Source organism: Anser anser, assembly GCF_964211835.1.
Source record: "Anser anser genome assembly, chromosome: 1".
Lineage (NCBI taxonomy): Eukaryota > Metazoa > Chordata > Aves > Anseriformes > Anatidae > Anser > Anser anser.
The window spans coordinates 197,340,697-197,364,676 of NC_139720.1; the positions used below are offsets into that span (position 1 = coordinate 197,340,697).

The 23,980-nt window shown below is 34.1% G+C and overlaps 1 protein-coding gene across 8 annotated transcripts in view; it reads right to left on the bottom strand.

Annotated features, from left to right (window-relative positions):
* DYNC2H1 (dynein cytoplasmic 2 heavy chain 1) overlaps positions 1-23,980 on the bottom strand; it is a 165,806-nt gene that overhangs the window by 104,759 nt on the left and 37,067 nt on the right. For all 8 annotated transcript variants that reach the window (XR_014588123.1, XR_014588124.1, XM_083848651.1 and 5 more), the window contains 20 exons: positions 22,600-22,755; positions 21,290-21,549; positions 20,374-20,620; positions 19,359-19,510; positions 18,204-18,348; positions 16,837-16,939; positions 15,173-15,340; positions 14,912-15,036; positions 13,499-13,747; positions 12,188-12,296; positions 11,309-11,422; positions 10,371-10,513; positions 9,889-9,970; positions 7,531-7,685; positions 5,567-5,704; positions 3,034-3,147; positions 2,281-2,441; positions 1,997-2,120; positions 1,342-1,463; positions 612-698 (listed from right to left, as the gene is read on the bottom strand). Coding sequence is in view for 6 of the 8 variants with exons in the window: in XM_083848651.1 (XP_083704777.1) it covers positions 612-698; positions 1,342-1,463; positions 1,997-2,120; positions 2,281-2,441; positions 3,034-3,147; positions 5,567-5,704; positions 7,531-7,685; positions 9,889-9,970; positions 10,371-10,513; positions 11,309-11,422; positions 12,188-12,296; positions 13,499-13,747; positions 14,912-15,036; positions 15,173-15,340; positions 16,837-16,939; positions 18,204-18,348; positions 19,359-19,510; positions 20,374-20,620; positions 21,290-21,549; positions 22,600-22,755 (2,954 nt within the window). In the remaining 2 variants the exon portion in view is untranslated. The remainder of the gene's footprint in view (positions 1-611; positions 699-1,341; positions 1,464-1,996; positions 2,121-2,280; positions 2,442-3,033; positions 3,148-5,566; positions 5,705-7,530; positions 7,686-9,888; positions 9,971-10,370; positions 10,514-11,308; positions 11,423-12,187; positions 12,297-13,498; positions 13,748-14,911; positions 15,037-15,172; positions 15,341-16,836; positions 16,940-18,203; positions 18,349-19,358; positions 19,511-20,373; positions 20,621-21,289; positions 21,550-22,599; positions 22,756-23,980) is intronic.

Below are 23,980 nucleotides of genomic sequence, written 5' to 3' on the forward strand. Positions count from 1 at the left end.
TTCCAGTTTGTGCCTGTTGCCTCTTGTCCTAGCACTGGGCACCACTGACAAGTGCCTGTCTCGGTCTTCTTTGCACCCTCCCTTCAGGTATTTATTGACATTGACAAGATGCTTCGCACAGCCTCCTCTTGTCCACGCTGAATAGTCCCAGCTCTCTCTGCCTTCCCTCATAGGAGTGGTGCTTCACTCCCTTCATCATCTCGGTGGCCCTTTGCTGGACTCTTTCCAGTATGTCTATGTCTTTCCTGTAATGGGGGCCAGAAGTGGATGCAGTGTGGCCTCACCAGTGCTGAGCAGAGGGGATGTATCACTCTTGTCCATCTGCTGGCAACACTTTGTCTAATGCAGCCAAGAATACGATCAGCCTGCTTATCAGCAAGGGCATGTTGCTGACTCATGTTCAACTTGGTGCCCAACAGGACTCCCAGGTCCTTTTCTACAGAGCTGCTTTCCTGCTGAGTGGCCCCCTGCATGTACTGGTGCCTGGGGTGGTTTCTCCTCAGGTGCAGAACTCTGCACTTCTCCCATTTATTTATAATAAATATCATTATTCATACTGTAAATTCATCAGTGTTTTTATTTATCTCTTGAAATAAACAAACCCAACATACTTATCTTTCAGTTCAGATACTTTTTGACCAACAGAGTTCAGAAGATCTTCCAACTTCTGTTTTCTGCCTTCAGTTTTCTTGAGATTACTGAAAGATATAACACTTATTTTAAGAATATGCATCTCAAAAACAAACAAAAAAAGGGGTGGGGACAGTAGCAGAAAAATTGTTTATATACAGATAGTCCAGAGATAATTCTTGTTAGATGTATTAATAAAAATCTGTTTTCTTGTTTAAAAGTTTTGACTAATTCTTATCAGATATCTTTAGAAATACAAACCAACTACATGCAAGTGTATTCTTATAGATCAGATCAAATTCTTCCAACATATTATTTTAAGATAATCAGTAAATATTTCTCAAATTACAGACGGTCATAAGAATATTTCATATCTTTGTGATTACATGGAGAAACCGACAATGATTAGTAATGCTTGAGAAGAAAAAAAAAAGAGGAACCGCACTTCTTATAGCATAGCTTTCACTGACAGAGTACATTTTAAGCATATCTGCAATGTTCACTTCTCACAGACATATTTCAGCATAGACTGGTAACTAGTGATTGGCAAAAATATATATATGTTACACACTTTTTTCTGTCTCAGCATGAATATTTTAATACTTGTTATTGAGCTACAGTTTCTTATTTTTAACTAACTTCAAGTCCTCTTAGTCTCTCCTGCCAACACTGGAATTAAGAACATTTATCTTTAAATAGTGTCTAACTCACGCTTCCAAGCCAGCCTTTTCTTTTTCCAAAGGTTGAATTCGTTCCAAGACATGGGAATACTGGACATTGGCATTTACCCAAGCCGCCAATGGAGCAGCTGCAGCACTGGCACGTTTAGCGTTCTGAAAAAAACAGTAACAGTAACAAGCAAGTCCTTTAAGTATGATGTACATGAGAAATAGAAGATAAATAATTGCAACAGATTTACCACTTATCAAGTTTAATATGCCAGTTAGCCAACTCCTCTCTTAAACTTATCTTTTATATTGTTACTAAGAGATTATATTGTAGGCCATCAATCTGCGTAAAGAAAATAATGTGTATCTTTACAACTGTGAAGCTCCACCGGAGTTACGAAGTTCTAAATCAGTACAATCTTTATCATTGTGTTCCTTCCCAGGGAACAACTGTCCTCTTAAAACTAAGGAAGTAGTATTTAAGAATTCTACTAACTAGTGAATTCCATATAGCTACTCCCAAATTTGGTCTCAAAGATCACCAATATACTAATTGTCATTAGCTCACCTTTTTTTTTTTTTTTTTTTTAACTGCATGTAATGTTAAGACTCTTAAGAGTTTTTTGGTGATGGTGGTTGTTTTTGTTGTATTTTTTTTGTTTGTTTATTTCATTTTATGTAATGCAATAAAGAATTACCTTAGGATCAAAAGATGTTCTGTTTTTGTAAAGAAGTTCTTCAACACTCTCTCGGATTTCTTTTGGAATGTTACGGGCATCAAAGGTTGCTATGTCCTCCCTCACTCCTCTTTTGGCCAAGAAACTGTAAAAGCATTAAATAATTAAGTAAAGAAAATACAAATGTTCAAGAGATTCTTTCCATATGAAACAAGAATTCTGCACACACATCATTCCCAAATATTAAGAAAGTATTTCATATTGCAAATTACTGTCTAAGGTTGAAGCTTAAATAAAATCCTTACCTCTTCATGCTCACCCATGATGTATCAAAAATCCCCATCAGCCGTAAAACTCCTTCTAGGATGTCTCTGATTATGTCAGGGGGCATCCGTAATGACCGAATTTCTGACAAAGACTCTGGCTTTATATTTCCAACTGCTAACTTAGCTTCATTAACCAGTGGCTTAAAACATAAGAACATATCAAAAAAGGTATGAGGATATAAGAAGCTGAAAGTTTGTCATTTTGGCTTTCATGCATTTTCTTCCTCATTTTAGCATTAAATATTTCATTACCTAACCAAATACTGTTGATATGTATTCATGTACACAAGTCACTAAACAAAAATGCCATTAAACCATTTCCCTTCAGCTCATAGTGCAAGCTTTATGATATTACCAGCTTCATCAAGGAGAAGAAATACAGTAGGTCTATAGAACAGATTAGTAATCCAAAAATATTCCATTAAGTCTGCAAAGCTCAGCTGCAGTACACCATGGCACCACAGAAATAGCAACTGGAGTTAAATTTTGACCTGAAAAGTCTTTCTGCAATTAAGATCAAATATACCAATTTGAATGCCCAAGTGACAATCTGCATTCTGACAAAAACAATTAACTGTTTTCTAATACCAGAAGGTTTTTATATTTAAATTATTTAAAGCAAAATTTAAGAAATACTCGGATAAATTGTACAGAATCCTTTTGCATGGCAGAACTTGAATAAGCCAAATAAAATCTCACCACAAAATATTACTTTTCTGTATTAGTTCTTACCTGAACCTCCTTTAGTTCATCTTCAATTTTTCTTTTTCTTTCTTCTATTTCTGCAGCCTCTTCTGCTATCCTTTGTTTTATTTTTTCCATTTCTGTTTTTTGCTCACTAGCACTCTGTAAAAAATAATATCTTTAATTTTCAAATTTACACAGATTTTATTCTACTTTTTGTTCTCCTTTCTTTTAGTCTTCATTATAATAAAATACCATAATACCAGTCACAAAAAGTATCTGAAACTATTTGATGAGAGAGGTTGTTTCAGAAACATACACAGGCATTGGTATTAAGCTTATATTCATGTAACTAAATTATACAGATTAAGCACCTTTTGCTTTTACTGCATCTCCTTTACTGTACCACAGACAAGATCTGTACCTGTTTTTGATGCTTATTATAACCTTTTTTCCCTTGCCTATGATTCTTCATTCCATATGAAGATGTCAGACCTTCTCTAAAAGGTTAAGACTGGCAGCCTCTAACATACTTAACACATTTGAAAATAGTATCATCCTGCCTTTATTTTTGTAGTTAATCACATTTCTATTTCTTTCATGACACCACTGAAACTCTCCTTTTCCGTGACATTCATAAAACTACAAACTATGTTCAAACTACAGCCTGTTATCTTAAAAATACTATTACAAGACTTATTGTAAAGTTGCATTTATTTGTTCGTAAGGATATTTGCCTGACATCCTACGCATATATTATAAGCTGTTTGAGCTGTTGGGTTTACATTATTTTTTTTTTCTGAATTTGTATTGTGCCTCCCACAGAGGGATAGCAACCATTAGCCATCTCCGGAACTGCTAAGCAACAATAAATACCCAATACATAAACTAAATAAAAAAAGCTTATAGCCTGAAGTTAACATAAAAACAGGAACTACCAAAACCAGTCACAAAACAAATAATGGAGGATAAATGGATAAAATAATAAAAGTGTAATATTCTAGGCTTAGTTCAACTAAAAGATACAAGACATCAAAGCCTATGGTTCATATTTTTATATATTTTCTTGTATGCAATATATTATTTTAACCAGCAATTGTTGAGCTGCGTTGAACTTGTAGGATAAAGTAATAAATGTATAAAAGCAGAGAAAACACTGAGGTTAATAATAATCTTTCTGAGTGCTTAACCTAAGCTACAGACAGTATGTCGCTGAAATCCATAAAAGTATGTCATTCTTATCCAGAGAACATTAACTACATAAAACTAGCTTAGGTATTTCATGCAAATGTACATGTACTGATAGCTCTGAGTAAGAAAACCTTAAAATTCAGCTGTAGGTCAAAAGCCTTGCTCTGAAAGAAGATAAAAAGTGCCTATGTATTAAAGACCTCTCTCTTACATAAATTGGAACATTTGAAGTGACATTAATACGTCAGGGGGCACCTGTACTTTATGCTAATCTGAACCACAATTCTATCATAATTTTTCTGATATCCATAGGCCCATCACCCATCATGTTTCGTTGCTTTTGGCTTAATCTTCGCTTTTGTTCTACAACATAATAGATGCTGCGTGGGCAGCAGATTCCTCTACTGAATAAAAGCAGATACAGATTTAAAAGAGATGTCATGGGAAATGGCACAAAAATTCTCTGAGGCCAGCAGTGAGTACACCAAGCCAATCATCAATATTCAAATACATACACAGTAAGCAGACAGAGGCTAGAAATATTAAAAAATTGCTCACAGGAAGTAGGCTTGTAAGAATAGAAAGCAATGCACCTTAACAGCATTTTGAAACAAATGATTTGAAAGAACAGACGTTTACTTTACTGCACAGAGAAAATACCTCTTCTTTGAGATTATTTATTTAAGCTTGTTTCAGACTGACCAGACTAAACCAATGCTAAAACAAACACAGTGCAATGAGATCAGATTCATTATGGCTTCACCTACATTTATTTCTGGAAGTATCAATGTAGAGACCTACTTTCTACACAGTTAGTTTATTTAACTGAGAAAGTACTACTAAACAAAATCACCTCCTCAAAGAAAAGGTCTACCCCTGAGCTGAAGGATAAAAATTTCAATGAGTGAAAAACACTGAGCAATTACTTAACTTTATTTGAGGTTAACTTTGTAGGACTGAACATCATGAAATACATACTTTCTAATAGTCTAAAAATACAATTAATAGGATTTCTTACTTAAATTAGTGCTACTTGTCAGCATTTTCTTGAAAGTTTCTATCTTTAAAAAGCATCATAAAATCTATCAGTTTGGATTTATGGTCTTCTAGGAAACCTTACAGACTGATCTACAGCAGTAAATGCTACTCAGGAAGTGGCAGTATTCTCTTCCTACTCAATCAGTTCACACCTGATTTAAGTTACCTAATCTTTTGTTCTGTTGTTGCAAATTTATTCAAACACCAATGCTCATGCAGTCCCTTACGCAACTTCTTGTAAAAGCATCAGGTTTAGCACTCCTTGAAAAGAACACCAAACACAGGCAGCTATGGAGATGGAAAACAGAAAAGCATTTCTTTTTTTCACTTTTGATATGATTGTATACAGCACCTGCATAGATACTGTAATTTCCTGAAGGGCAGCATCAGCCTCATCCTGCTTGGTTTTGAGTAGAATGCTTTGTTCTCCGGCTTTTCTGTTCAGTTCGTCTACGAGAGCTTTAGCTTCATTCAGCTTTGAAACACCTGCCTATAAAAGTTTATAAAAAGAAATTGCTTAGCAAGGAATTTTAAGTGGATTTAAACAAAAGTTGGTTAGAAATAGTACATACAGACTAAAAGTGATGTAGACTAACATAGTTAATTTTTAATTTCTTTATAAAAAATGCATTTAGCTCTCACCTGTAAACTTTGAGTCACAAATATCCCATTGTCTCATGTTCTCGAACAACATGATTTACTTTTTAATTATGTCAATGAAAATTTCAACAGATTTTAGGTTCATTTGTCATGTTCAACTTTTCATAAAATTTATGTTCCACATTTTCTCATTGTTGTTTACATTTTCTTAGTATTGATTAAATCAAAAAGGAGAGTTGACAGTCCTAGACGTGTTGGTGTAAGGTCTTTTACTACATCCAAAAGTTGAAAATGAAATCCTCAAAATAACAAACTTTTAAAGGAACAGCAACTTGCACAGAATCTTTTTTTTTATTTAATTCAATAACATTTCAGTTAACTTATATTAACTCCACACAATTCTATTTCCTATAATAGCAAATCTACAAAAATTGAACAAAATGAAACAAAATATATTATCCTATTTCTACGTATTTTTACGCTCTCTAAAGAACTTAGATGAACATAAAACAAAGCCTAAACCAATTTTGTTTATTTTCTTTATCCACACTTTCTAAATTATGTAGTTTAAGAAAATAGAATTATTTCAACACATCTGAAAAAGTACTAAAGATAAAATAAGTGTTTGATGTAGCATAGACATCTCCCATTTTCCTGTAAATGATTACTTTTCTCCATCCAAAGAATTCAACTAGTCAATAAAAAAAAAAAACACTTCCTATCTTCTTACAAATAAAAAAAAACCTATTTCTATCACTACAAACTTAAATTCTTTGTAAATTGCTTACTATGCAATTAGTAAGCTATGGAAAAAAATACTAGCCGGCAGAATAGAAAGAATATAGAATTCAAGGCAAGAAGTCGCAAGTGTGATTTCAGAATAGTACTAGGGATCACTAGGAAAAGGAGCTGAAAGTGAAGGGGAAAGGGAAAAGACAAAAGCATTATCTCCTAAAGGATTGGAAATACGAGGGAAAAAGAAAAGGGAAAAACAAACAAACAAACAAGGAAGTATTAATGGAAAGATAGCAAATAAATTTCAAAAAATAAGCATGTTACACATACAGAACAGGAATAAAGTGACATCTTTGGGATGAACTACATTTGGTCTAGGGTTGCATAAAAGTTTTGATGTGTGGAAAAGTTCGAAATCAATTACAAAACACTAAATAAGAGAAAAACATAAAAAAGGGAGCTTTGGCCAACGCTACAGAAGTAACCCTGAGATTACAGAGTTTACAGCTTATTAAACTAGGAGGATGCAAGAATCACACAAATTAAGTTGCTGTAGAGATATAAAGAAAGGGATGGAGTAGGTAGCTACAGGGAAGGAAAAGTAGACAAGCAGAGGCATAACTTAAATTGATAAAAAGATGGATGTGTTGTTTAAAACACAATTCCATTACATACTGGTGAATAAAATTTAAAGTGCTTGTAACTACTTTTTACTTTTACAAGAAAACATACCCATTCTGATACATGCTTGAGGTAAAATATTAATGAAAACAAGTAACAAGCCTAAACCCTAGAACTTTTGAACAGAGATGTCCATTAAGATTTGTTCTATTCCTCTTTTAGAATCACAGCATGAGTATAGTCAGACAGGGGTCACCCCACACAACTGTGTTAGCAGCTACAGCTCATAATACACAAGGTATTTCCAAACGCAAGAGTGTTTTTGAAAGGCTGCACGCTAAAAATGTTTTAAATACATACCTGCAAGTGGTTCTGTCTTTTTATTAGCTCTCTTCTTTTACTGTTATTGATTGAACTGTATATGTGAAGGAATGTCATATACCTGCTAGGTGTTGCTCCATACATTTTACATGATTCGTGGATTGCCAGAAATGACTTAAAAAAATCTGAATCACCTGTACAAGAGAAAGTGTCATACAGATAATATAATCATTCTTACCTCACATTACAGTAAGGATGAGTAACAGAAGGGTTTTGAGATATGAATTAACAACATTCTAAATATGACAAAGAGTCTTACCACAAAAGCAGTTTGTAGCAGCCAGAATAAGCTTCCAGATGAAAAAGATACAGAACAACTCTTACAGAATCACAGAAAGGGAAGATGGTGGTGAACTAAGCATTCCTAAGCATTGTCATAGTCAAAGGAAAACAGCCTCTCTAATGGGAAGAGTCAGTACTATAAAGATCCCTTTAGGGCTCAAATCTTAGATTTGTAACAATGTCTCCTCCAGAGGAAAAAGACTGGGCTTTTTCCACATGATCTGATCTTCAGAAGTAAAAAGACTAATTCCAGAGAATACACTGACACCACAGCTTGGACAGTACCATAGGCTACAGTGAGCACTGAAATCTATACAAATAAAAGTAATATCTGCCATAAAAGAAATGAAAGGTTGCTTTCAAATGAATTATGAAGAAATTACTGACTCTCAGAGGAAGAAAGAAAAACAGTAGTTAGCTGGGTAGTCAGAAGGTTGATAAAGTAGCACCTCAACTCACCAGAAAACTGGAAAGAATTAAAATGGTATTACATGTGGTTTGCCTTATAAATTCAAATTCTAAGCATAAAGGTGGGTGGAAACCAAAAAATCAGAAATCCCACTCTTGATGGATAAGGAGCTTATTTTCACGCCATCTGAATGGAGACTACATGGTGACTAATGTCCAAAGATACTAGTTTAGATCTTTATCTGAAGTTCTAATTATTTGCTATACTCTACTTGGTGTGGAGTACAGGTGAGATTTCTTTTACTTCATTTTCTGTCACTGTGCATAAAGGCAGTTTCCAGATTTATTCACCTCAAGCCTATAAAAATGCAACTTCCAATCATATATAGTGAAAATTAAAAACATACCTCTTCACACAAGTTGCTGCTTGATGGCAAAGTTTAATGTTTCTCACCTTTTGATAAATGATTCTGGACGTTCTACTATATTCATGAATTCAGTACACAAAAACTGTTTCCTTCTCTCTTCCTATGTATTTTTCCCTTCTTACATTCTGCAAAGATATCTACAACACCATGACTTTTCTTCTTCTAACTCATTCCCATTTACTGTCAGCAACCAGATTTGCACAGACATTCCTATTCCTTCAACATGTTTAAAATCGGAACACTTCTCTCTAAATTCCAATCCTAAAATAGTACCTCACCAACTTTTTAATCGTTTGTTATTCTACCTTATCTCCATTTACAGTGTGTCTAGAATGGGTTTGGTAAATTGCTTTTGTCTTTTATGTATGACCACAGTAACATGGTTCTAAACATTGCAACCTTCCTTATATTCTTTTTTGTCTTCTGTTTTTTTGTGTGTTTTTTTTTTTCCTATGTATTAGTAACTTCTTCCCATCATCAAGGGGAACACTTATCCTATCTGAATTGTTCTCTGAGGAACCACTTAATTCTCCGTTCTAACACCAATATTAGCATTATCATTAACTTGTCTTTCCCTAGTTTTGCTACCAAAGTGTAACCTTTGGTTCTGTTCCTGAAATTCACTATGCACAAACCTGTGCATTTCTCCACTATTCCCAAGGCTCACAAGAAAGCCATTAAAATAAACAGAACAGTAGAGTTTAAAACTTGACTTGTTTAGCCCGGAATCATGAAGATTGAGAGGACAATATCTTTTCTTCTCTATAAACCTCTCCATTGCTAAGTATTCTGAAAGGAAAAAAATTATTAAAATAAAATGAACATGTCTAGAAACATGTCTATGCTAATGGAAGAATGAAAACATATAGACCAGAAAGTATAACAGTTTTCAAAATGTCTCAAAATTTGAGGCTCTGAAATAACATCCACATAGAAAGAAGATGCACAACATAGCAAGATATAGTTTAATCAGTTTATAAAATTGAGTATACAGAGTGGTTACTTGCGACAGAAGAGACTACGTTTGGTGACTCAGAATGCACTTTCCAGGTTAATATTCCTATATGAAAAATGCCTCCCATGTGGACAATACTGAACTTTATGAATATGCTGGCAAAATACTACTCAAAGTACCTATGCTATCGTCTATGCCCAACAGAGACCTGAGTAAGTGCTTAATAAAAAGTTGTAACAAATAGCTGGTCTACCAAAATACTACCTGAATGTTTTTTCTTAAGTTCCTTATGTGCTTTTCCAGTCTTCTCTTGTTCATCTGAATCATACAAAAGCATTTCAGGTATCTAAGAAAATCAAAATGATTTTTTGTATGAAATTAAAATTTGAATTAAAAAAAAACAACTTCAATTTAGTTGCTAATCTGAAAAGATTGAAAATTAGAACTTTATTCATAATAAGGGATTTATAAAATATTTAGAGCCTTCAAGAGATCAGTTCTACAATTGCCTGTAATAGACGACTTCCTGTTAGGTCTGGCAGAAGAACTTTGTTTGCTGTAAGAAACAACAACTAATTCTCAGAGGACACCTACAATAACACAAATTTCAAAGCTACACAACAGAAATTAGAGAGTATCTTAAGTACAACTGTTGTGGATTAAAGGTGTCCAGAATTAAACAATTACTCAGAATTAAACAATGCCTAAGTCTAAGTCTTAAAGACATTACACTTTTAAATCTTTACCTTTTTCATACTGTTTTCGGACCAGGTTTCCATCCACAAAACATGACATTTCTTGTACAGTGCTGGATTACTTTCACAATTTATTGTAAAATTTAAATTGGTAGAATCCATGATCAGGACAACATGCAGATTTTGTTGGATCCCTAAGGAAATGCAACATATATCGTAACTAACAATTTGACTACATGATAGACTTACTGCCAATACAACTGTCCTTCAAATACTTACCAGAAAACAATTTCTGAAAAAAAAATATTATTGCACTACAACACAGTAGGGCAGGAATTATTACAAATGGAACTTAAGTAACTTAATATAGCATTATATATTCTCATTATGGATATTACAGTGTATTTTTTAATTTAGAAGAGCTGACAGTATTTAAATAGATACCACCAGGTTTACATTCCAATCAGTAGAAAAACAACTAGAAATAGTTCCAAGGCCCTTTAGTATGATTGCCAATTGCTGTATTCTTTTAGTCACACTAATTTATTTATTTGTAAACTCTTTTATCTTCTTGTTGGTCCAAGAAGAAATACAAATTATTTAAAAACCTATCTATAAACTTGCTTGTAAGTACTCAGAATCCAAAGAGTTGTAGGTAAAACTGACAAATAGAAGAGAACTCTGTTATGATACACATAACCTAATCAAACCAGAAAACAATGGAGACAAAAGCTTTCCTCCTTTTAATTATTTTCAACAGCAGAATTTATAATACCTTTGTAGAACATTCATGGATACAAAATTTCAGATAGAGGAATAAATTTTAAACTAAGAGTTCTGTGCCCTAACATATCACACTAATCATTATTCCTGCCTGGTTTTTAATAATTACTTGACTGTTCAAAATACACACAAAAAAGATTTAGTAATTATTTGTCCATCATATCACTTTTGTAAACTTGTAATAAATTATAATTCTGTTCTCTTACGATACGTGAAATAGTTGAAAATCGGTCCTGTAAATCCATCTTGTGAAGCTTGATCCTTTAACGAAGATAGCAATGGTTCTAATTCTTCTATTTTATACAGTCCAGGAACTTCTCCTATTTAAAGAATTAATTTAAAATGTCAGATCAAACACACTAGAATTATTCAAATTCATTTAAACAGCCTGGATACAGAATTTGAGTATGGCAGTATTTACCACCATATTTTCATGATTTTCATCACATGAATTCCATCCTTCTTTTCATATCATGAAAATGACCAATTAAATGATAGTAATTCCATTTAAATTAAACAGCCTACTTTTATTACTGAAATATACTTCTACAACTCATTCAAGCCTACCCAAAGACAGTGATTCAATACTGCATATAAATCAAAGTGTTCCTCTGATCAAGGAACAAAGCTAGATAACAAAGTAAAGCCACTTTTGTTATTTGTTATTATTTATCATATTGTTACTTTTAGAAAAGGGGCTTTGCTGATGTTAGTTTAAGTAAATTACTCTGTAAAATTTAGTAAAACATTAGGACACCTCTCAATTTTGAATTTGATTATAAAAAGGGAAACTGTAGAGCTGAATACGTTATCATTCTGTTATTACATTATCCAAAAAAATGCTAAATTACTTAATTTTCAAGGCTGAGGATTTCGAAAGCACTCATATTGCAGGATATGTTAGAGGATAGCAAAGTGAACTTCAAATCCATTGCCTCATGTACAATCACTCTAGCCAAGACTGTACTGAAAGTTAATTAGCTATCTGGTATGGAAATAAAGTTGGAAAACATCATCTAATTCTGCCTCATTGAACCAACTCTGTGTGTTAAAAGCAGAACCAAATCTTTTTGGATTCACCTCACCTGAAGATAGTAAGCTGTTGATCATCTCAAGGAATGTAGAATGAACAAACTGATAGTCTTCGAGGAGCAAAACCACTTGTTGTGCTTCGATGCCAGCAAGCTCCATCACCTACAAGCAGGGAAGGTATTTTAATCTCAGTATATAGAGTATGTCTTGTTCACAACAGAATGATAATCTTCCTATGGCTATAAATCACATTTTTCTTCCACAGCATCTAAACTGTGATACATTTACAAAAGATTACTAAAAGATTACTGCGTGGTTCAGTTATATGAGATCAAATATAAAGAACAGTCTACCTAGGTGCACAACTTAGTAATAAGAAAACAATTAAAACAGACTGTTTTGTAGAGTATATTTATGCCCTAGATGTGACTCGATTCTGGAGTTGCATCACTTTTTGTGTGGGCTTATCTGTAAAATTTTCTTCAGCCGTTCTGAAGGTATTGGGAGCTCCTTATTCAAGGTTTGCATTTGTTTTTAAAAAGCATGTATTCTTTCATCAATCACTAAAATTTTACTTGATTCAGCTACTACCCTATGAACAAGCAGACCCTAGCAGAGACAGAATATGAAAACACACTCTCCTATGAAGACAGGCTGAGGGAATTGGGGTTGTTCAGCCTGGAGAAGAGAAGGCTCCGGGGAGAGCTTACAGTGGCCCTTCCAGTACCTTAAGGGGGCCTACAGGAAAGCTGGGGAGGGACTCTTTGTCAAGGGGTGTCAAAGGGGTGTCAAGGGGTGTCAAATAAGACAAAAGGGAATGGCTTTAAATAAAAGAGGGGAGATTTAGATTAGATATAAGGAGGAAATTCTGTTCTCAGAGAGTGGTGAGGCACTGGCACAGGCTGCCCAGAGAAGCTGTGGATGCCCCATCCCTGGAGGTGCTCAAGGCCAGGTTGTATGGGGCTTTGAGCAACCTGGTCTGGTGGAAGGCGTCCCTACCCATGGCAGGGGGGTTGGAATTAGGTGTTCTTTAAGGTCCCTTCCAACCCAAACCATTCTGTGATTCTATGATACATGAAGAAAAAAAAAAAATCCAACATTCACATAAGCTTAGAATTATAATGTTCGGAACACTCAGAAAAACAGCTGTAGTATTCAAGAAAGTAGAGTTTCAGGCAAGTGCTATGAAGAACAGCATGCATTCTAAACACTAAGAACTTCTAAAAATCTTTCAGTTAGACTGTTTACATTATGCTTTTCCTAAAATCTCTATCACACAACACTTCTATATCCTCAAAAATCCCTTATTCTTTTCTAAATACACAACTATGAAACTTCAAATTGTAAGACATTGAGTGACTTACATATTTAAGATCATTTTTGAACTGCTTCAATTCATAGCCTCTGGAAATTTTGGGAGTAATTAGAACAGCTCCGTGCATATGACTAACTAACGAGGTTACTGTTCGACGACCTACACCACTCCGTCCTGCCAAAAGAAGCGATCCTCCAGGAAAACTTAGCACTCTGTCCACTCTAGACATATAGTTGAGGACTTCTTGGAACAGTAAAACCTCTATCTCTTTTTTGTCTCGCCCATAACGAATAACACCCTATTGAGAAAATTAAAAAAAAAGGAAAAAATAAAAGAAAGAAATGCATTAATTGATACTAAATACAACCAGTAAGATATGAAAGCATCCAATATTTAAAAGTTTAGAGAAGAAGGCCTAAGAGGCCACGCTGGTATTCATTACAAATAAATTATTTATGTGATAGAATTTATATACCTTGTTTGCCCTTTTCCAGCAATGAATAGATCACATTACCTTAGCGAACGTATCATGCAACACCCCCAGCAATGGTATCTCCTAGTATTCTTTCATATATTGGAACAGAAGTCTACCACTGAATTCATTAGAATTAAATAATGGGCCAGAACAAAGTCTGATCTGTGTCTCTGACTACAGATGAATATTAGCAAAACACGGAACGGTGTTTTAGGCAGCTAATTGCTGTGTAATTGCAGATTATGAAATTTTCTACTCAAATACATGTAATAATGGATCCTAAGATTAAATTCAGGCCTCATTATACTCAGCAAAACCTCATCTTCGAAGTTCAATATACTTGTGGAATCAGATTTTAAAAAACAGACACACACAAAAAAAAACCTCTGATTACTAAGACTACTGAACTTCATCATTTCCCATATAGTCTATTGGTCACAAGTTGGCAATTAGGGAGTGGGAGCAGCTTCCCATCTAGAAGACCAGTCCATCAAACACTACTAATAAGGGGCAGATGACCTCAAGGCTCTTATGAAAAATCAATCAGCCTAGCAGAGGTAACATGTTTGCATTTCCTGTTTTATTTTTTATACTTTACCTTTAAAAGCATGTGAAATCTCCAAACAATGTATTTGTATTTCTTCAAATAGAAATTATGTTTGCAAATTACAAATTCAGAAAGAAAACGTTTAATTAATAAAACACTTTGGTACTCAAACAACAAACATAAGTGTACATCACTGTTTCTCAAAATGTTGTCCATTAGGCTGTTGTAAATCTTAAACAACCTTGCTACAAGGTACTTCTGCTGCCTCCCAGATAGCATCACAGTCTTTCCCACACTTGACCAAATATCAGAAATAATTCCTTAACCAAGCAGCAGACTCCACCCTAAACCTGGTGCTTTTATGTCACTTTCTGCAAAAAAAAAATCTAGGTATCATTGCTATGAATCCTTGCTGTGTATATTCTTTAATCTGGTCTCACTTTTTTAATAGCATCTTTCAGGTCTGTTGAGTTTAGTCTGCCAAGCGGTCTCCCATGTGGTGGTAGTGCTTGTCCTGGAGTAGTGAATGCCTCTTGACAAGCTCCCCAAGTTACATAAAAGATATCTGTGAAAATAAAATGAAACACATTTAAAAGTTCAGGTCCTCAGCTGATGTACTATCTGACTTGATTAAACTAATTTTATTAGGCAATTTCTAATCGAATATTTCAAACTTATGTAGTATACCTCAAATGCTTTACCTGCCATATTGTCTAGAACATCTGAGCCCCAGTCACTTTGAAACACTTTCATCAAAATGTTATCAAATACATGGAGATCTTTCATGCCTACAAGCTTGTCACGGAACAAACGACATGCCTCGTAAGCAACAATTTCCAATACATAATCTGCAGTTTGTGTAGATGGTCCTAGAAAATTTATAGAAGGAAAGATTTGATTTTATATTTTTCAAAGTAATTTTACATTTCTCAAATTCTCGTTTCAAAATATGAGATTGAAAATGAATAAGTAAAATTACATACCAGCAGGAGAGCATCAGTAAGGAAGAAATAAGAGAAAAAGTAAACACGTTATAAAGTGCTTTTTAATAAAATTTTTGTGTGTCATTACAAGATAAAATGAAAATATTCTATTAGAGAAAGTTCTCCAGTTTAGTTCCAGCATTCTAATGAAAATAAACAATGTGTTGAACACGAAGTAAAAATAAAAAGTCAAAATTCTGGGTAATTAAGAAAAAAAAAAACATAAAAAGCAAAACAACAAAAAAAGGAGACTTTTAAAGAGAAAGACTGATAATACACACTAAAATAAAAATAAATCCTCCAAACTGTTTGTGTTATAAAATGCCACTGGAGAATACAAAGATATTCACAGAAGAAGGAAGGTGAGATGAGTTTTAAGGTATAGTAAATTACATGCCACATTTTTCATCACTGAAAAAGCATCAGCATGTCACCTTCAGATAAAACAGTGGAGTTCTTAACAGGTTGAGATTACCCATTCCTTGATTGCCAGTATAGCTTTTCTGACCTAATTCAAGCTCCATTTACACCATGTGATGATCAAATAAAGTAAACAGAACACAAGCATAACATTCTTAGCTCTTTTATATTCTTTCAGCAAGCCCTTTATGTAAATCTTTACTATAATTAATGTAAGAGCTAAAATACAATAAGGAGTAACTGCTCATAACCTAGTAATAATGGTTATTTCAAAGGAAAGACAAAAACGAGACTGGAAAGAAGTTCAGGCTGGCTATTTGGAAAAGGACAAAAATTGAATACCTTTCCAAATTTCATATTTTCCAATTTAAAAAAAAAAAAACTGAGACTGGACTGTAATTATCAAGCATTCCCAAACTGTGAGAATATTTAGGCTTTTATACTGATATTTGTAAGCTTTTATATAAATGATACAGTTTTAGGTATGTTTAAGGGTGGTTCTATTCACTTATTAAGTAGGTCACAGATGGTGTGTAGAAGTTGTAGTTCCAGTCACATCACTAGTTCTACACAATCAGCTATGAAAAGAAAAGCAGGAGAGGCAAGCCTATGGGAATTCAGAAGACAAGACATATTCTCAAAAAAAAAAAAAAGTAGGGAATAGGAGGGACACTACAAGATCCTTCAGCAGAAAATACAACCCCACACTACTTACTTCCCTGAATCTACAAATAGATGCCACATGCATTTTAAAACATCTTTTTTTTTTTAATGTGTGTACTACATGTTACAGAATGAACTGTTAGACATTTTTCTTCTCTACTGAATAACAGAGTTCACAGTCTAGAAAAAGTACCACAGGTTTACACGTTGCGAATGCAGTCAATAGTAAGAGTAACATCAGTAATATTTTAGGCTATTTTAGAACTTCTTTATCAATGAAAATCAAGTAAATGACTTACCATCTGTTAAATTGTATCTGAATAAACCAAGAACCCACTGAGTAAGAATACATGGTGTAAAAAGGTAATGACTGTGATCATCAACTGTGAATTTTGCTCGTACCTTAAAAAAAAGGCAGTCAGTCAAAAAATAAAAGTGTTATTTTAAAATGTAAAGCACTTGGAAACGTGCTTTTCATTTTTCTTAAAATACCAGGGCAATTAGTCTATTATGGCTATGTATTCAGATATCTCATTTATGCACTCTGTCGTTGTTTCGAAAAATGTGGAGATTGTCTTTTCTGACCACCGAAGACTTTCTCATAATTAGAACTTTTCTTCTCTACCATCTTTGAAGCAAACAACAATTGCATGTCACCTAAAACTATTAGTGCACTTTTACTAGACATAGCATTTTTTTTACCAAATATGAAATACAAAGGGAAATATTCAAGTGTAACACTAGACTACCTAAATGAATAACACTTAGAACTAGAAATGAAGTCTTACAGAAATACTGTCTCTTCACCCAAAAAGGATACTTACGTTTACAACTGTATCTTTAATGCAAAGAATAACTGCGATCCTCAGTTATTTGGTCCCAATATGATGAAATTTAGACTTAAGATTTCGTAGAATACATCAATAATATTATATGAAATTCATGTTAACTTGTGCATGGTAGCCAGTGACTATACCTACATTCCAGTCATAAAGACAGGTTTTGTTTCATGGTTCTGTCTAGATGGGGGCATGCATACATTCTTGGAACATACAGTGAGTGAACATACATTTACATTCCTCCCGTATCTTCCCCAGTAAGGCTATGTACATGATTAAGAAAAGGAATTACTTAAATGTTTTCCTAGGCAGAAGTTCCTAAAATTTTAAGTGGGGGGACAGAACAAGCTTGTGTGCCTAAACAACATTTTATACAAAATAGATACAACATTTTATATAAAAATAGATAATAAATATACACTAGATCTGTGTAAGGGACTCCAACTCCACACTCACCTCTCTCTTCTATTAACATTCTTAAAGCTTGTAATGAGCTTGGATGTTAAAGTACACTATCTCCTGCTCCAGTAAGTAGGAAAATACTACTAACCACATTTTATAAATCAGGATCTGAAAGTATAGATAGGTTTATATACTTACCAAAGTCATACAAAGCAAGAGCTCTTACCACTTACTCAGTTTGCCACTAATACCTAGAAATCTCTTCCAAATAGTAGCTCTAAAATTGATATCTCATGAAAAAGATACATATTTAGATTTTAATACTGATCAATCTTTTTATTCTCTTGTTAATATAAAAAGCTAATTATTAAAAATATATTTCTGAATCATCCGTCTCCATGAAAAACAAATTTAAATTTCCGTACCTGTTCATATACTTGAACCATAGATCCTGCTAGCTGATGTGCTTTTGGTAAAGAACCCCAAACAGGGTGATTCTTTAGGTTTTTCTGTAGTACAGGCTCCAAGTAGGCACTATAAATAGTTTGCAGTTGGTCTCTTTCTGGATAGCTACACAGGAAAAAAAAAAAAAAAAAGAATTACTATGGACTATCATTCTTATTTTATTAAAAAGATTCAAAATTATACCCACAATTATGGATAAATTTCAGTAAATAAGCTCTCCATCTAGCAGCTAAGTAACATTATTGTTACCCTTAGAAATTTTATAAACACATCTATAAATGTGTTCAGACAAAAAAGAAATTCAATTTCTGTAATTCTGTGGCTAAAGGGCACTTTGATATAAAGCTGCAGAAAGTAGTTTAGTAAAAGTAAAATCATCTGATAGGAAACATATTTCAATCATATCACTACCTGCAGGTAGCTACAGATTGCTCCTTAAGTGGTTTCTAGTGCAAAGAGATACCAAACAACACCAAATCATAGAATCACAGAATGGTTTGGGTTGGAAAGGATCTTAAAGATCATCTAATTTCAACCCCACTGACATGGACAGGGACACCTCCCACCAGACCAGGTTGTGCAAAGCCCCATCCAGCCTGGCCTTGAACACCTCCAGGGATGGGGCACCCACAGGTTCTCTGGGCGATCTGTCCCTGGGCCTCACCACCCTCTGACTAATGAATTTCTTCCCTATATCTAGTCTACATCTACTCCTTTTTAGTCTAGGCCCTCTTTAAATATCAGAAGGCTGCTATAAGGTTTCCCTGGAGCTTTCTTTCCTCTAAGCTAAATAACCCCAACTCTCAGCCTGTCTTTGCAGGAGAGGTACTCCACCCCTCCGATCATCTCTGCGGCCCTCCTCTGGACCTGTTCTAACAGGTCCGTGTCTTTCTTATACTGGGGACCCCAGAGCTGAATGCAGTGCTCCAAGTGGAGTCTCATGACAGCAAAGTAGATGGGGAGAGCCACCTTCTTCAAAATGTAAAGAACCCAAACTGTTAAAAAAGATAAAAGACTAGAACAGCCACATCTTCATAAAGAGTAAATTCAGCAAGGCCCCATGAACAGAGGTTGTATCTAAGTTCTGAGAGTCAAACCTACTTTCACATACTTACTCAACTGCACAAAGACGAACAATAGAAGTAAATCTGGAGGTAAGTTTATTTCTTCCTAATGTCCCTCCAGCTGTCATGGAAGCCACAATCTGGATGTTTTCTAAACCAACCCATTCCAGATTTTCATCGTAGAATCCTTGATATGTCAGAACCTTTTATAATTATATAAACATTTTATTAAAATAAAGTCAACAGCATGTCTTACAAAAAGTAATTAGTGACAAGCATACCATTGTTATTACATTCATAACTGTCAGCGGTATGTTCAGTACTCGTGTCTTTTTCCATAATAGAGTCTGAGATGTAAATTCTTAACCAATTATAAAATCCTGTAGAGAAAAATTAGTCACGTGCTGTGAGGTCAAAGGAAAAGCCTGTATTGGCTAGAATTACCCATCATTACTTGGTAACTCTCCACAGAGAAAAGCATTGAACATAAGGTACAAATATTGGTTTTCTGCCTTTAGTAGGAGATTAGAAAGTTCATCAGCGATAAGAAGGCTCTAAGTGAAATCTTACTCTGGCCAGATCTTCAGTATTGGAAGCTTTTATGTCTAAAAGTATACTAAAGAGAAACAAATCCAGAAAGGAAATGGATGACACACACGGGTTATTCCACACTAGGCATTCAAAGAAACGTGGAGAAAGAGAAAGGGAATGTGATAAGCAGGAAAAGATATAAAAATCCAGATAAAAGTGTTTTTAAATGCTTCATTTTAACTTCCACTCTATTCTGACGGAAGTATGATGTCACATAATAAACTTACATTGTTGAGCATTGCTTACATTATAACTCACTGAGGCAAGCACTGTCTTTATTGCTTACGCATAAGCCCAACATAAATGTTATTTTATTTCCAGCTGATATCTACATATTCTATCCATGTACAAACAAAAATGATGTCAATACAGATGCAGGATGCTAACTCTGAAAATAATCAATGTAGGTACCTACACTAAACTATTTACAGTATACTTAAGTCTCTTAATAAATAACAAAGACCAAAGTGTTTACCTGCTGCAGAAAAGCCACGAGAGTGATTGTTCCCCATTTATCAGGTTTGGGTAGATTGATGTCCTTTAAATACAAAACAAGCCTCTCACAGTCTTTTGGTCTGAATACTCGACCAGTGTTTGTACTGATTACAATGCAAGTTTGACTGAGTTTTTGTATAAGATGTTGAGAGGTAGTTTGTGCACTGCAGTGAATGGTAGCAATCTGAGTGGATCGGAGTTGAGAAAATGCATAACGAAGCAGCATCCTAAAATAGCAAATATGTACATACATGTAAGCATAAATAATACATAAATGCATTAAAATACTGGGTATCCAAAATATTCTACAGCTTTTGAATTAAAATGAATATACTGCATACTATATTAATATAAGAGGTGCTGCGTGAGGTTTGCTGAATTACATATTCTTGCTTTTTAAATGGTATCATTTTCCATTCGAGAAAATTAAATTAAAGCAGAGTATACAGCTACACAGAATAAATAGCTAGTCTAAATACCTTGTATATATTGATCCAACCCAGCTAAATAAGGAACCTAAAATAGGCAACAGAATGAGTTTAATTCAGTTGCCTGCACACAGGCACCTAGGATGACCTCTTGAGATGAGACGAGGTATCTCATGTGCCTTTCAGCTGTTGCCCCATAATAGTACAGGTTTTTCAAAAGGTCCTGTTTCACATCTAAAAGCCTCATGCAGATGTCTTAGCTACATAGTGGCAGCTTGAGCTTTCCCTGAATTTATCGATTTGCCACGATAGAAAGTTTCATTTCATTAATATATAAATGATAAATAAATTATATTCTGCAACTAAAAATTAGAAGTTCACATGATAAAACCATTAATACAACATATTACAAACTTTTTCAAACAGCTAGAAGTATATTTTGCTTAAAATAGCAATTTTTTTTTTTACCCCTTTCCACATCCTTCAGGACCCACAAGAAGAAATGGCTCCTTATTGTTCAAGTCTAGCCAGGGTCTAAAGTAATCTAACCCCCTCTGCATGTCAGGGGTTTGGATGACAGGAAGTGTTTGAAGATTACTGAAATGGTCAGCTGTTAAATTTTCATTTTTCTTCAGCTGATATAGCATTAGTTGTCCAGTGTCGGTGTCATAATATGTGTCCAGGGGCTTCCTTGGATTTGGTGGAGATTCTTGTGCCCAAGTGAAGATCTTAAAATAAAATAAAATAAAGTAAAATAAGGTTTCTGTTAATTCCATATTCCAAATGACAAGAGCAACAATTTGAAATTCATATAAAGAATGTTTGAATAATAATTTTATAAAAACAAGCATTTCAGTAATCCATTTTATAATTTTAAGGCTATTTTTGAAATTGAATTCAATCATATTATGCGTGTTTTACAATGAAAACCTTAATGAAACAGTAACATATTCTCTTCCACATATTTCTTTTTTTGGAAATATAAAGAATCATCAACTCATTGAAATCAAAGAATATAAAATAGTGTATTTAGCAAACCTTTATATAAACTTTTTGTTATTATTATTAAGCAACATTCATAATAATAAGACGAAAAACAAGATAATTCATTGCCATGCATGAACAGCTAATTCCAGAAGCTGAGTCCATCCTTAACCATCTGCCCTGCATGTAAGTTACAGGCTGTCTTTTGGAAAGAAATATTTTGTTCTTTCCAACACAAAATCCAAGTGTGGTTGTGGATATAACTCTCTCCAGAGACAGCCTTATGTCAGCATTATGTACCAGTATGACATAGTTTTCCAGCACTAGTGCCCTCAAGTATACAAAGACAGAACCATACCCAAGTGCATACAATATATAACCTCACAATAATGCTGTAAGAGCACATCCCTGGTGAGGTGCAAAGTCCCCATGTTATTATTTCAAATATCCTGAACAAAACAAAACAAAACAACAACAAAAAAAGTGTTAGAGATGCAGTAAACACACAATGTGGACTCTAGATGGTTCTTGCATAAGACAGTACGGACAGAGACTATTCTGTATGACTTGGTGCTACACCAAAGGATGGCTGTCTGGGCTGGGTACACTTAGCAGGGACATACAAAACATTTCTTTATTTCTGAGCTACTTCCCTGTAAACAACACAGACTGCAAAGAAATTAGAGCACAGATATTCTATTACTACAAATTTTCATTGTCAGAAGACAGAAAATCGCTATTCCTTTTAAATGTTCTGAGAATTTTTTGATAAACTTGCTGAAAAAGATTATTACCTCTTTTGCAAATTCTTGCCGTGACCTCATGTTGAGATTGCCACCAAGACCCCGTAACAAGTTAATGATAAACTGTCCACGATCAGTACACCCACGAAGATGAGAGAGTCCATTCATCACAGTTCCAACTAAACTTGTTTCTACCACAAAGTCATTCTGTAAATAGCAAGTTGTAGCAGATTTAAGCATACTCCTAATAATAAATGTGATGTATTGCTATCAAACTACTCCTCATTGCCCAATGACCCCTCCAGAAATTATCCCAACCCCGCTGTTCTAGAAAATTCACCTGATGTGAAATTATTTTAAACATTGATTTGCAAGTATTAATCCTGTATTTAATTCCATATTTAATTATGTATTGATGTAATATACTAATCAGAATTTTTCTCATGGATTTTGAGACTCCATAAGAAACCAATATAACTGTACACTGCAAATCTCTCTCACGAATACATTTTTTATGGATTTTGCTATTTTGCACCAAAGGATTTGCAGCCTCAAGATTAATATGATGTCTTTCCTTGGTATCCAGATGAAGATACTTTTAAAGTAGAAAAACATCCATGGGTGAAAGAACATAGAGGGAAAGTAGTATTTTAAAAACAACAGGACCATCTATGTTCCCTAAGACGACATAATGCAGGTGTCCCAGATACCAGTTTATTGGCCACAACAGTGGGGATTTCTCCTAAATAATATTGCATGCAACATACAACATTTGATCAATACAAATACAACTCCTTCATAAGAAGGTGAGGCAGGGAAGGATCTAGACTCTTTAGAAAAAATATAGAACATGCAGAACAATTATCCTGGTGCATGTCCTAGCATCACAGAATCCAGATAATGTACAAGGTTTTGGACAAAATCAAATTAAATATACCCTTCAGGAAAATCCTTTTTTACACTGTAATTGAAAATTACCTTTTGCCTATTAAAACCTCTTTCAGTGAAAGTTTTGAGTAGAATTTTAAAGAGCTAAAGTTATATACTTTAATCCAGGACAGGCTATTGGGAGCTGTGAAAATTTAGCATTCTGAACAATCAGACTACTTTTTCAGATATCCCTCTATCAATCTTTTTAGGTGTCTAGCTTTATATTGTTCCCTAACCCCTTATAAGATCTGGTCTATGCTATGCAATGTTTTAACTTTTAGGGTTTTTGTTGTTGTTATTTGTTGCAGACAAGTTTAGAAAAACTTGTTTTAAAAACATTTTTTCATTTTTAGCTTAGACATTCATATCTTTCAAATCTTTGAAAACATACAAATAAATGTCCAATGTAGAAATTTGAAGATAGATATTTAGTTTCACAGGAATACATGAATTTAACCAGTTAAAATTTATTAAATGTTTCAAAAATTTACATAAGGCAAGC